Source organism: Dermochelys coriacea, chromosome 16, assembly GCF_009764565.3.
Source record: "Dermochelys coriacea isolate rDerCor1 chromosome 16, rDerCor1.pri.v4, whole genome shotgun sequence".
Classification (NCBI taxonomy): Eukaryota; Metazoa; Chordata; order Testudines; family Dermochelyidae; genus Dermochelys; species Dermochelys coriacea.
In genome coordinates, this window is record NC_050083.1 from 20,275,498 (window position 1) to 20,290,112 (window position 14,615).

General features: G+C 38.8%; 1 protein-coding gene across 6 annotated transcripts in view; it reads left to right on the forward strand.

Moving 5' to 3' along the window:
- The window catches only part of NACC2 (NACC family member 2), an 82,658-nt gene that overhangs the window by 43,070 nt on the left and 24,973 nt on the right, over positions 1-14,615 (forward strand). For 2 of the 6 annotated variants that reach the window (XM_038374892.2, XM_043498550.1), the window contains exon 2: positions 11,523-12,449. In XM_038374892.2, the coding sequence (XP_038230820.1) occupies positions 11,585-12,449 (865 nt within the window). In that variant the 5' untranslated portion in view covers positions 11,523-11,584. Of the gene's footprint in view, positions 1-3,057; positions 3,215-3,333; positions 3,485-9,646; positions 10,084-11,522; positions 12,450-14,615 lie in introns of those variants that run through there. The other 4 variants (XM_038374893.2, XM_043498549.1, XM_043498548.1 and 1 more) reach the window with 4 other exon arrangements.

Below are 14,615 nucleotides of genomic sequence, written 5' to 3' on the forward strand. Positions count from 1 at the left end.
GTTCTTGTATAGGTCAATCCGTTTCATCTACTGCAGTGTTGTAGATGGATCTCTGAGAATATAAAAGTGCTTGCTGACCTTTCAAGGTGCTTTGCAGTACTGGAAGGGAATCTTAAACATGTTTCAGCAAAAATGGAACTGCTTCATACAAAAATCACACTTACCAGAAAAAAAAAATTAGCTCTTTTTCACCAGTCAGACTCATCTACATAAAATTCTTATAGTCTTGTACACGCACCATAGTCGTTTGAGAGAAAGTCTTGTCTAGTGGTTAGTGTGGGACTGGGCGCTAGGACTCAGGGGGCTTAACTCCTTGGTTTAACCACTTACTTGCTAAATGGCCTTTGACAACTCAGTTAACATCTTTTTGTCTTGAAAATTGGTTTCATAGTTACACCAAAGGAGTTCTGTGAGGCTTCATTAATATCTAATGGCTTTGAGATCCTCAGATGTATTGTGTTATATAGATGAAAATTATTAACTCCAAACACAGGAAGTGCCCTTTGGAGAACAAATTTAGGAACATTTAAAGTGTAAAAATGTTGGCCCTGATTCTACAAGCTCTTTTGCTTGGACAGTCTCCTATGTGAAGTTGTGTATCACTGAGTCATTTGGGCACAAGGGTCCAGCCACACACAGCAGTTTGCAGCATTGAGTCCTTAATAAGGAAGGGGGGGCTAGGAAAATACTGAGATACTCAGAAAAGCTTCATTTTTCATCAGGAATGGGAGGGGTGAGTTAAGTATGCCATAGGGAGAGTGTTTTTCAAATTTAAGGTATTTAAATTACAAATTTGGGTGAGAAAGATTGTCAGCAGTATTCAAAACAGCACTTAAATTTTTTTGAAATATTGTCGAGCAGTACTGTAATTAGTTAAGAAGTTTGGCACACAAGGATTTGGCCCAGAGGCAATTTACATTTAAAAAAAATCAATTAATCTGAATTGGAATAATCGCACATCTTTTGAAAAAAAAAAAAACCATTAGGATTATACTGTTTTAAGATACTTTTATGTTTAGGTAAGATTGATCCATAATGGTGGTTTGTTTGTTTGTTTGTTTGTTTGTTTGTTTTTTTGGTTGTTGACATTCAGTTAATAGCTACTTAGCTTTTCCTACGAAAGTGTAAGAGGAACGTATAGTGCTTTAACTTTCACCTGCTCTTAAAACAATAAAAACCTTATTTAGAACATTATTATGATCCATTGGATTATTAATCCATGTTCAATCATCTATAAACCAAACATGATTTTTTTTAAATAGGAGGTCAAATTAGTGTATGCAGGTAATCTATTTACAATGTGAAATTGAAAACCCGGAGATTTCCTTACCATTCTCCCTCCAATCTCCAGGTTTTTCTCTGCTACTCAGGGATAAAAAGTAAAAAGTGTACAAATCTGATTTCAAAAATATTAGGAAAATGTATCTTGTGCTTTAAGTAAATCTGGGCGGTTGTAGGGCTTGCTGTCATTGTCTGTGCAGGTTTTCTCCTTCCCCCTTTATAATATTCACTAACACTTTTCACAGTGACAGGGCTTGTGGTCTTGGCATCTGTGGCACACCACAAAAAGTTCTCAGACTCTAGGATTACCTCCAAAATCCTGTAATTTCCCTGTGAACTGTAATTATTGTTGTTTCAAGGCTGCCTATGGGGTGCATTGCAGGTATATGTCTTGAAAATTAGTTCACTGAAATTCTGAAGGAGCCATTATGTTCTGTTGGGTCAGTAGAATGTAGATAACAAAGGCCAATGCATATACAAAACATGTAAGTGCTGTATACTCAAAACACAGAGGTTTGTAACATGAACAGAAAAGTCGGAAATTGAAAGTTAAAGGGGACTCTCCCACCCCTAGTGCTTGCTACTTTTACCTTGATCTTGCAGCTCACGTGATTCAAAACCACACTGTGGTGATCCTTACTTAACTTGACACAGTAAATGGGAATATTAATCTATCTTCTCCTACCTTTTGTGTGTGGCATATATACATCTGTACCTCTCTACCCGTCTTCAACAGAGGCAATGTTTGTCTGTTACCAGAGTATCAGGGGCCCTGGGTTCTGTTACTCATGTAACTGGCAAATGACCTAACTTCTTGTCACCTGTTTTGCCATATAGAGGATGTAGATCATGTGACTGGCGCAATAATGTACAAACACTTATAAAAACTCTTTGAGATCATCTGACTAAATGCAGTACATGATGCGTGAGGTTTTTGGTTGGATCTCCACTCCCAAAAATCAGTACAGAGGGGGATCCAAGAGAGCTGAACTCCTGTACTGTAACACCAATATTTCATCCCACATTCAGTTAAAAATACCATTCTTGGAGGCAAACATTTGGATGTGTATAAAAAAGGTGTTGTAATTAACACTGTTCTAATAAGCTTTTCATGTGGTGGTTTGCCAACTTGCTATAATTTTGTACAAGGTGTGTCATAAAAAAGCTTTCATAACGTGGGTGGAAAGCACTGTATGTTCATCAGGTGCTTAGTACCTCACCTAAAATTTGGCACAGGTTTCACCATGTTTGCTATCAACTTAAAAGCCTTTGATAAACAACCAGATGCAAGAACAGTCTTTGAAATAGCTCTCATATGACCATGGATGCTGGATATGCATTTAAATTCCTGTAGAATTTAACTTCCCTTATGTGAACCTTTAAAGGCAAGCTTATATTTCCATTAATGCTCAAGCTCATATGCAGTTGTAGCTTCACTTTATAGAACATATTAAAAGTTTAATGTATAAATGCCTTCATTGGCCAAAACTTTTTGGCAGTGTTGTCTGCTTACACTGGAAATGGTACAAAAAGAGACTGTCTTAATAGCTTCAAAGAGATTTCTGCCCTTGAAGGGTTAATTATATTATGCCTAGTTGCTTTTTTTTAGCACAGAAAATAAACTGTAGCCAGAAGTAAGAAGTGATTAATTCAGACACATATGTAAGCAAAGTTCCCTTCTTTTATGCAGTTTGGTAACAGTAGACTATGCAGTAATTGAAAAGTAAAGGCAATTGAATTACAGGCTCCTGTCCAAACGGAGTGCACTTTTTTTTTATACAACCTCCATTGCATCAGAACTAGGCAGTATTCCTGATGTTCTCATGTGTGTGAATGCTGACTCACAGACTAACTTGCACAAGAAAAAAAAACACACAGGCAGCTCCACCATACTAGGTAATGAGCTCAAGCAAGAAGCAGCGTCTGATGTTTTGTAAGATCTCTTAATTGACCTTTTAAGACGTACTTATTTTAAGGTTTTTTGTTCCGTATTGCCATGATGGTAGAACTGAGTCATGCAGAATATATACTGCTAGCAAATGCTGTTGTGTAGAAGGTGTGAGGGTAATAAAATTCAGCATGACACTTGTCTTTGATGTATTATGGATATGAATTAATGTTTGTAATGGAATGCAGGAAAGGCACACTTTTGCAGAAAGCATGATAATAGTAGACCGTGTTCTCTCTGGAGATACTTATAGTTGTAAGTTAGCCTGAGACTTCAGAAGCTTTTATTAGATTGTTAAAATTAAATTTTGCAAAATAATTGTATTTATTTTTATATCTATGCCTCACCCTCTCCTTTGTAGCAACCTGCAAAAATTAAATGTTTTGTTCTCCAGATTTGCTTGTCCTTGATTTGATAAGCTCTTAAAATCTGCGGTGAATAAGAAGAAAAATAATTACAAAATAATGAAAATAGCATGCTTTGCCTTCATGAAATTACTGTACTTTTTGAGACGGACTCCAATGTGAGTGTATGACCTCGAGCGCTAGTGTTTCATTGAGGCTATGTAAGTGACTCACCTTGCAGTATGACAGATCTCTTCGTAAATCTAATGCATGGGTTTCAGAGGCTGCTGCTGAGGTGCTTTGTAATTTCAGGAGGAAAGCTCCAAGTAACTGTTATCTTGGGTTTCTTTAATAAAGGATTTGTGCCCACTTTGTTAGGCTAGATTACCAGCATTAATTTAATTAAGTTCATCTTTTCCCCTCTTCCCCTGAGGTATGTGAACATCTAATGCATTCCTTTCTGTATTCATTTTTTAAAATCATAAACCAAGTATATCTGTACTGCATGCGCTGTTTGTATGCTACTTATTAATGTTTGCAAAATTAGTTTCCACTATCTTAGTAAACCAGAATTAATCCTATTCACCAATTGTCACTTGCTGCTACACTAAAAATAGGGTGGATTAGCATTAGTTACTGCTTCCAACTCAGCATTTCAAAATAAATCATTACTCCTTTTTAATGCTTTGAAGCTATAGAAACAAATGCAGCAAAAAAAAAAAAGATTCTCAGTATGACTGTCAGTTGATTACTGAAGATAACCTTGTTTTCCTTCTCCTGACAGGGACTGGCATTTGCACAATTTCATGTTTGTGATTGAGTTCCTAGCACCGTCTTTGCTGAAAAGACAGTAACTTGTAATTCATGTTCTTTGGGGGAGAAAAACAAAAATATGCAATGCTGTTTTATTTCCTTATTGTGGAGAGTGGTATCTCTGACCCTCTTTTGTATCCCTATTGCCCCCGCCTACACGATACTTTTGATATTGCTATTTCCTTTTTGGTGGAGTTACGATGATTGGGCACTTAGAGACTGTAATTCAACCACCAAGTGTTGTAGTGAACTGTTGCATATTTTTCCTGTATGAAAGGTGTATTTCCTCAGAAAGATTGGGGAGAAGGGTCCATCCTTCTGTTAACCATAAGTACCCCTCCAATTCCCTTGTGGCTTTCGTGAGGAATTTAAGAGTAAGGGAATCTTACACAGTTAATTGGTTGAGGATGAGTCAAAGGAGAACCGTGTATTTTGGTGACCAAGTTTTAAAAGGGAATTAGGCATCTTGCTCCTGTACCATTATGTTTTCGGCAGAGAAAATTCTATTCATTTTTTCCTTCTGAAGCTAGTTCTATTGTTTCTTTCAAATGTGCCTCTTCCATGTTAGAAATCCCTTAGCAGCCTTAAATCGAAGGGTGTGATTTTCTTTCTCTCTCCTCATTTACAGAAGAAAGGGAAGTTTCTTTTGACCCATTGGGGCCTTCAAGGGCAGGACTTTTCAGCTATTTTCTTTTGATGAGAGTTTTGGCTGGGAATAGCTGTGAAAGCTTTTCTGTAGAGTTTTGTTTACAGCCCTCTGAGGGTCACTGAATCTTTTATTTTTCTGAAGTCCAGCTGCTTTTCAGTACTCCTTACCTTTAAGAAAGCAATTATGATAAGGACCTTTCTTTTACAATAAATAAGTTTGGTTTTGGTTGTCTCTGAGCTTTATATGTTGTCTAAGGAAAAGACAATTAAATACATTTTTTAATTACTTATGCTTCTTAAAGGAGCTGTGATGGAGCACCTTGTTCTAGATAGATAACTTTTTCCCCTCAGAAAAAGTTAGTGTGGTCCAGACCACTTGGGCATTTAAACAAACAAGTCATTTAGAAGAAGCAAGCCTCCAGCATCCAAAGTGCATGTGTAGCTTCAACAGAGCAGTATTGGGATACTCACAAAACTGTAACATGCCTTATGTCAAATAATGCCTAACCTTTTTAGGAATGTGCTAAGACTAGGGTTATGGCTTTCCTAAAAACATAATTTAATGTAAACTTGTTTTGATAGATGCCTAAAAGTTCCCAACAAGGGGTTTTCAGCAAGAAAAGAAAATTTTTTTTCAGTTCACTTTCAATGCATCTTAATTCATTTTTTTAAAAAAATCAAATTTAATTAATTTTTTTTCCCATTTGAGCTAAAAAGTGTGCATAGGAGGTGGGGAGACTTTCTTGGTCTGATTGTCTTTTATTTAAAAAAAGTTTAATCTAAAAGAGAGAAAACTCTGACTGCATGAAGAAGAAACTGTATTGCCCTATATACAGTGACTAGGACTTGATTACACAGAAGTAGCTTCATTTGTTGCAGTATTGTGAACCAGTAATTTACACATTTAACTTCTAAGGGCATTTTCCTTCTATTTCAGCACAGGGAACTCAGAAGTGAGCTGTAGCTCAAGAAAGCTTATGCTCAAATAAATTTGTTAGTCTCTAAGATGCCACAAATACTCCTTTTCTTCTTGCGAATACAGACTAACATGGCTGCTACTCTGAAACCAAGGTTAATATAGTATAAACCAAATTTTAAACAATTCAAAGTGCTTATTTGTCCTCTTTTTCAGAACAAAGAGTTTGGAGAAAACCTAATGTTTCCAAAGTAATGCTAGTCTAAGACCTGTCGGGTGTAAGACCATGTTACAGTTATCAGAAACTCTCAACAATTTCTTCAGGCGTGTACAGTGTCAAATAGTGTTTGTGGTTTTTATTCAGTCTTCCAAGATTACTTTATGTTCGCGCTCTGTCCACCAGTTGGATTCACCATGGTAGAACATGGGCCATAAAAGGGGTGGAAGAAAGATAGCCAAGAACCAGAAAAACATTTTCTGAACACTGGGCCAGGACTAGTGCTTTGAAAAGCTTGCTGGTCCTGACAGCGTTTGCTTTGGTTTTCTCATAGTGTTTCTAGACCTGGCAGGCCGTGAGATATCAGAAATTAAAATTGTCATTTTGATTACTGTCTTGCCTTTTTTCCACTTCAGTTTGAATTTGATTTCAGAAGCTTTTATCTCCTGAAAATCTAGAAGTAGAAACTATTATTTTATAAAAAGAAAAGGAGTACCCGTGGCACCTTAGAGACTAACAAATTTATTAGAGCATAAGCTTTCGTGAGCTACAGCTCACTTCATCGGATGCATATCTGAAAGACTGAGTCCTAACTCTAGTGGTTTGTGAGAGTTGTAGCTGCTACAATAGGTAGAAGTGGAGAAAAGGCAAGATAGTAATTGGAATGGTGTGATTTTTAAATTTGGATCCTTCATGAAACATAGCAACAAATGAATACTGTATATAGAATGCCACTGGAAGTCCAGGTTCTCAGTTGCTTTCTAAGGGCTTGTCTGTATTGCCCCACAGTTTGGACAATGGAGGTGTGAATATCCGTGCTCATCAAAGTGCTACGCTGCAATTCCCTCTCGTGGACGCTGCGGTGCAAACGAAACTGAGAAAAGCATGCGCCCGAGAAAATCACAGCACAGCACAACCCCATAGTCTGAACTGCTAGGCCGTGTAGACATGCCTTAAAAACTGTTTCAAGCTCTGGCGGTTCATGGAGGTTTAAGGTAAAGTCTGATAGTACTCCTTTTGTCTAGTTGTGACCTTTTGGTACTCATTAAGGAGTGTAGCCTGGACTATTGTGACTCTAATTCCTGGGGATAACAATGTGGTGGTATCTTCTTGGCACGACTTCTTTATTTTAAGGGAAAATACAAATGAAATCCTATTCCATCATATCTAAACCCACCCAGCATTTCTAAGAGGTAACAAATATATTTTGAATTAAAATGAGGAGCAGACAGTAGGTTGATATCTTTAACAGGCTTGACATAGAAGATGATATTCTAGAATTTCATTGGAAGAGTGCTGATTTTAACTTTTTATTTTGCACCACTAAAAGAAGTTACTTCCAACTGATGTTATGGTAGATACAAAAGGTGAGTAGGCAACTGGGTGAGGTGGCAGATGAGGAAAGTTGCATGTAAATGTGAAGCTTTCAGTGCTGTACTCCAAATCTGACTTGTGCTCCGTTGAGTTTTTTTTTTTTTTAAAGGAAACTCTGCTGCAAGTTTCCCCATAAGATGTTTTTGTGTGTTCCATTTTCCATGCAAAATAATCTTTGTCTGATATCCCCATTGACTCCATTAATTGATTAACCTAATAGTAGCGTTAAAGGAAAACAGTGCTTATCTACTCGACAGTACCTTTTCTTGGCTACTTCTGTTTCTGAACATCAGCAGTCTTTAGCTCTTTCTATTCATGTTACATTGTCTAATTTTCAGAAGCAGGGGGATTGTGATTGAGTACCCCCCCCCCAAATAAATAAAAGTACCATCTGGTACTTCCCTAATCTCTCATATATCTCTAAGAGAGCTCTTACTATAAGAAAAGAGAGATCATTCTTGACCCAGGATTGGCTTTCCATATAACAGTGGCTTCCTTCCTAGAAGGTTGAGTGGTAAACTTTTTTGCTTTTCGTTTTCCATTGCCTGAGGACCCTGGGTTTGACACCATCCACTGAGATGTAGTTCTGCTGAGGTTTCTTCGAGCAAGTGGGCAACAACATCAAGAGCAGCTGTTTTGCTTCCCTGGATTAAAGTTGCTGTATAGTAATGAAATCTCTTGTGAGACCATGATCCCAAACGTTTCCTCTTCTCCTTTAGTCCCAGTAGAGGTGATGATAAAAGAGAACCTGAAATACAATCAGTAATTTAGAGAGTAAATAACTGGTATGGGAAAAATCTCCGTTTTTTTAGGTACGATTGTTTTACTTTTAAAGCGATGGACAGTTCTTGGAAGGCAAGACGGGGACAATGTGGTTAGCTCATTGGACTAGGAGCCAGGAGGTGTGGTATCTGCTCCCAGCTATGCACAGAATTGTTGTGTGACTTTGGGCACCACTTTGTGCCTTAGTTCCTCATCTTCAAAATAGGGGAAACTTGCCTCATGAGATGTTCGGATTAAATGGTTAATGTCTTCTCAATGCGCTCTGAGATCCTTGGTTGGAAGGTTTAGACTAGAGGACTGCCAAGTATTGTTATGAGGTCGCTAGTCCTGTAAATGTGTTAGTGTCTTTTGCTGGAAGGAAAAGAAAAGCCAGGCTTGCTTCCAACCCCTGTAATCTCAAAAGTGGCAGTGTTTTGCTTTGATTCTGCACAGTTGAATTTCATGCACCAAATATACATATGAACAGTAAAAACCAGGCATGCACACACTAAATAAGAAGTGACTGCGGAGAGCCCCACATATTTGCATTATATATAGCTACTTTTGACTAAAGGTGCCTGATTTAATCTTTATTTTTTTTTAAGTTTTGAATTTTATCTATGACACCATACGAGCAGAGGAATTGGAACCAGCCATAGAGCATTAATTGAAATAAAAAATGGTCTGTGCAGGGAACAAGTAAGAAAAGCCAGACCCCACCCCCTTTCCCAGAAAAAGCACCAGCATGCTCAATAAATGTTAAGGTAATTTAAAATCTGAATCTGGGAGACAATGTGACTAGGATTTCATTACTTAAGCAAATGGATTTGCTTTTAGTGGATGCAGCCACAGACTGAGAAGCTTTCCCAAGGGGTAAATGTTTTCCTGTGTTTGAAAAGCTTTCTTGTGTGTTAAGGAAGGGGGAGGGGGGCCATGAATGTTGCTCCATATGCACTTAGGACTCTGGAGCATCTTTATTTAGTACTGATTTGGGCACCCGCAAATATACATGTTTAGATGCTTGTTGTAGGGTGATTATTGTATAGGTTTTAAACCTTTCATCTGTTGTTGTGGGGCAGAGAGATTTGAGCCAGCAGGAAGGAATGAGGAGCCGCCTTGGTGGGATGGGTAGTTTTTTCTGGAGCAGATGTGCTTCCTTGGACTAATTTCTTCCTCACGCTGGAGGAGTTAAACAGCAGCAGTGCCAGCTCTGCAGACTGTTTGGAATAGTTTAAATGCTTTGACACTCTGGATGTACTAGATGGCAGAGGAGGCAGTTTACAGCGTAATTCATATGCAAAACTGCTCTATAAATTTAAAACCTGTCTCAGTTGCTGTGGCACCACTAAGCATTTCATCAGCATACAGTACAGTATTTCTGCCATCTTTGTTTGCATTGCAGTGACTCATCAAAAGTCTGTCTTGTACCAACACTGAGAGCATTCCTCTGGCACTGATATTTCTCTGTTTTTAAAGCTTCGGTTTGAAACTGGCATTTACTTCAGGTCCCTAATCAAAGGGCTCTATTCATTGCAGAGAGCAGCCTGAATGTTAATCTGCATCCGGCCTATTCATTTAGATGCTATGCACTGCCGTCGAGATTTGACTTGGTAAAAGCTTGAGCTACAGCAGATACAAACGGAGGTTTTGATACTATTTCTCCCCCCCACACCCTGAACGATCTTGGTTGCTGCAGTTAGTGTAGCAGACGGAGGCGATAAAAAGGGACTTAAGAGATCCTTCATTGAGCAGCAGTACCTTGGATCATTCGTTGTTTAAGGTATGTTTGCATGGTGTCAGATGCAGGGGCATAGAAGTTCCTTGCTTTGAAGAATTCTCTCTTAAACCATGCAGATACAATTAAATTGGCTTTGTGCATGTTCTCTTTTCTTCCTGTTCCTCAGTGGCTTTGCAGATAGGACTTTTTTCCAGCAGTGTGAACAGAGAAGTTCTTTGTAGGTTATTTTTCTTTTCAGAGGAGATTTAAAAAAAAATTATCAGGTAAATTTCTTTTTATGCCATTGTCATGAGGATTTGGTACTAGTTAAACACAGTTTACTCAGTACCATCAAGTGCAAACATAATTTGAAATCTTCTGTTTTCTTAAGGGGGGGGTTGGGTGATGGTGGGCAGGAGATTCTTGGGGTGTAGTCTTTATTTGGGCTAATAAGCACTGACTGGCTTTTCTGGAGTTTTATGAACTAAAATTACCTAATTTAATCTTACTGCTCCTGTGGGCTTGTTTCAGAGCTTGCCTCTTTCTACACAGAAACGGAGAAATTATTCTCATCCCCAAAAGGTGCCGATATCCTAAAACAGTACACTCTGTGCTGTTATTTGATGCAAAGTCGAAAGCCATATAGGCTGAAGATATATTTTTTTTGACTTGAGATTGTTCAGAGGCATTCTTGATAGTACTGTTCCTGATTTCAGAAGATGGGGTTGTTCCTATTACGGGGTACGTGTCTTGCCTTGGATTAGGCTTGCACTATGTCATCTACAGAATCCCTTTTTAATATGACCAGGAACAGAACATAGGGCACTTGCCACAGGGGGACATATGTGGACACTCTCTTGCCCTAGTCTGTATTTAAAATTGAAAACAAGTGACTTGATGTTAAGTTTACTGCAGTACCTTGGTTTTGTTTGTTTGGGCTCAATTACCTGTCTTAATTTTGATTCCTTTAAATGAAATGGCTCTTATAATTCCACTTAGAAGTAGTTTAACTCTGAATAGTTTCTTTTTTAAAACAAGTGTAGGGGCATCGTCTAGGATCGTTAAAATAGGTTTTTATTACAGTAACTACTTTGATAGAATGCTATATTTATTTCAGACAAAATGGCACATCGTTTTGCAACTATTTCATCTCGAGTTTCAGCAGGTATTTTTTATCCGTTTCCAAAGGTCTGTTGAATATTAATAGGGCTACCTTACTATTCATTCCTACTCTGTTACCATCCATATTATCCTGTTTACTTTAAACTCCAGAGGAAAGAACCAATGATAATTTAAAAAAAAAATCTTTGAGAATATTTGAATACATTTTTTAAAGTTTTTTTTAAAAATGCAATAAATAATTTTATAAACACTTGGTGTTATACATCAGCCCTTAGGGTTTAGTTTTGAGTCTTCAGTTGTGTTAGGTTGTTTTTGTTTTTGTTTGTTGCAGAGAACTCTAAAAATGCTGTTTCTTTCTCCCTGCCTTCTTCGTTTTTCAGATGTGCCCTACTTTGGATATTTCTGCATTGCATGTCTAAGGAGCTCCAACTAATCCTGAGCCATGTCACAGATGTTGCACATAGAAATTCCCAACTTTGGGAACACAGTCTTGGGCTGTCTGAATGAGCAGAGGCTGCTGGGGCTTTACTGTGATGTGTCCATAGTTGTCAAGGGCCAAGCCTTCAAGGCACATCGTGCGGTGTTAGCAGCCAGCAGTCTGTACTTCAGAGACTTGTTTAGCGGGAACAGCAAAAGTGCATTTGAACTCCCAGGTACCGTGCCACCAGCATGCTTCCAGCAAATCCTTTCATTTTGTTACACTGGGAAACTCACAATGGCCGCGAGTGAACAGCTGGTAGTGATGTACACTGCAGGTTTCCTACAGATCCAACATATCGTAGAAAAAGGGACAGACTTGATGTTCAAAGTGAGTTCTCCCCACTGTGACTCTCAAACCACCATGATAGAAGATCCTAGTTCGGAACCTCAGAGCCCTTGTAACCAATTGCAGTCTGCTTCTTTGCCCTACGTCATGTCCCCTTCCATGCCCATCCCGCTCCTGACCCGGGTGAAACACGAAAATCTTGAGCTGCAACCCACAACTGTGTCAGGCCTTCCTGCCAAGCGACCCTTGGAAGCCAGCACTCGGGATAGTACCGGAGGGAGCGTTTCTAATGCTGCTCCGCTAAAGTTGTCTCGTGTTTCATACTATGGAATGCCCAGTTTAGCTACTCTCATCCCAAACATACAGCAAGTGCAGTACTCCCAAGGGGAGCGGACGAGCCCAGGAGCCAGCAGCATTCCAACTACTGATAGTCCCACGTCCTACCACAATGAGGAGGATGAGGAAGATGATGAGGCTTATGATACCATGGTAGAAGAACAGTATGGGCAGATGTATATCAAATCCTCAGGAGGATATTCAGGTAATAAACCAAAACCTTCCCTTTCTCTAACCCCTTTGTTTTTCTCTTCCTCTTAAATTGCCACTTGGTCCTTTTCTCCTTTTTCCAGAATATATTTTTGGACTGTTCATCAGGTTTTTCTATATCCTGTTTGTTTACACATGAAGATTTGTGTGTGTGAATTTAATGTTGTTGAAAACTGCTGGCCTGACAGCCCAGGAAACTTGAATTTTCTATCCACAGAACAGGTACAGCATGGGCATAGGACAGTACAAACTTCACCATCACTTCCGCTTCTCGGAACTGGAGAGACCATGTGTAGGGGTGAGAGTGCAGTGCAGTGCAGTGACCATAGTCTATTTAATCCTTAGCCTCCTCCTGTTGGCAGTCTCAGCCATGGACTCCATTTGTTTTGTGTTTTTGCAACGTGGGCACCTATCTATTAACTGCTGAACTGAGAGTGTCAACTAATTTCACATACAGTAGGTCATCCAAGAGCTACCTCAGCCACTGCTCATCTCGGTTTGGATTAGAACAGGCAATCTGAAGGTGAAAGGCTTTGTATCCAATTGCAAATCACCTCATCCGTTTATTTCCCCACTACTCCCTCCCTTTTTTACAAAAATCAGTTACAATGTATGTCTTGCTCTCTCCATCCAAATACCTCAAATAAATCTGATTTCTGGTATATCAGAAAGAATTTAAACAAACCTTTCTCCCCCTATCCCTAACATATACGTCCTTATTTTTATCTTGTACGCTGTCATGTAAGCTCCCGTTTTCCCTTCAGAAATAATTGATAGGACTTGTTAAGTCTTCATTAACCTAACTCATCACCTGGTAGTACTGCACTGTAAAAGCATTAGCTAAAGGAGAAGATTGCCCCAGCAATGAATTGCTAGACAAGGAACTGCTGAGTTCTTCCACCAAGGACACACAGGTGTTTTGATTTTTCAGTATGAGTATATGAGGGGACATTTTCTTTTCCGCTTCCCTTGCAAGCGATAAACTTTTCTGAAAAAGAACCGTTTTGGCCTTGTTCATCTTCAAGATTTTGAACTGACATTTGGAAATGTCTCTGGTGCCTGTTGTGTTTTGGCTTTTTTGGAGGGCTAGAGAGGAGGATAGAGGCTATGTGGTAGCAAACACGCGGGGAATCTAATCTCAACAGCTAGTATTTCTCTATGAGAGGCATTTCAAAAGAACATATATTGGGAGATTTATGTTCTTTCTGCATTCCAAAAAGAGGCTCCTGGATGAACACAGTGGACTCTTAATTGGTGCTGCAGGTGTTTGAGAATGCAGCTTTGAGTTGTATTCAGTTCCTGTGTGGAAACATATTTCATGGTTTTCTTGAGATTTGTCAAGCTGGCAACACAGAATTTTCTTTAGTCTGTGCTTAGTTTTCACTGTTACTATTTCCCGTTGTAATTGCTGGATCAGAAATGACTAATTTGAAAATATTAACTCCCTCACATATGCTGAAAAGTTGGCTTTCTTTCCTTGGACCCATTTTATTTTTAGAGATGGGTAGAAAATGTTGCATTAACAACCTCTGTTTGATCCAGTTATGTAATTCATGGTGGTGGTAATTCTCAACACCAAGACACTCCCATGTGTGGCTTTCCAACCCTCGCCATAAAAACAGAACCCCAAATTTCTGTTTGAACAGTAATGTCCTTTCTGTACAAGTCTGTAAGTGGATAGATGAGGAGAAATCATTGCCATGTGTTTTACTGGAGGGGTAAGGGAAACTGTCGTGTTTAAACTAGCCTTTCCATTCTCACAGCAAATACTGCTACTGGCAAATTTTGAGGGTTTTTTTTTTTTTTAAATATTAGAACAATCTCTAAAAAGCAGTCTGCTTTTTCAGCTGCTGTTTCTGAGGAAAGAGTCCAAATTCCTCATACTGACAGTAAACTTTCAGAAAGGAGAAGACTATTCTAGGGAATGGTGCGTGATTACTGTAAAGTCCTTGGCTGGCTAGCTAGTTGGTGGAATGGAGTGTGGTGCATAGGATGTGTTTTAAAATGTCCATCTAACTGGACAGCGCTGAGGCTGTTTGCATGGATATTTGTTTTCCCTCCACACTGCAGAGCATTATGACTGAGTAGTGTTTGTCTTCACAGTGTTGAGCATTTCTAACATTGTTCTTTAGAGAAACAGGATTATACCCTTGTATACAAT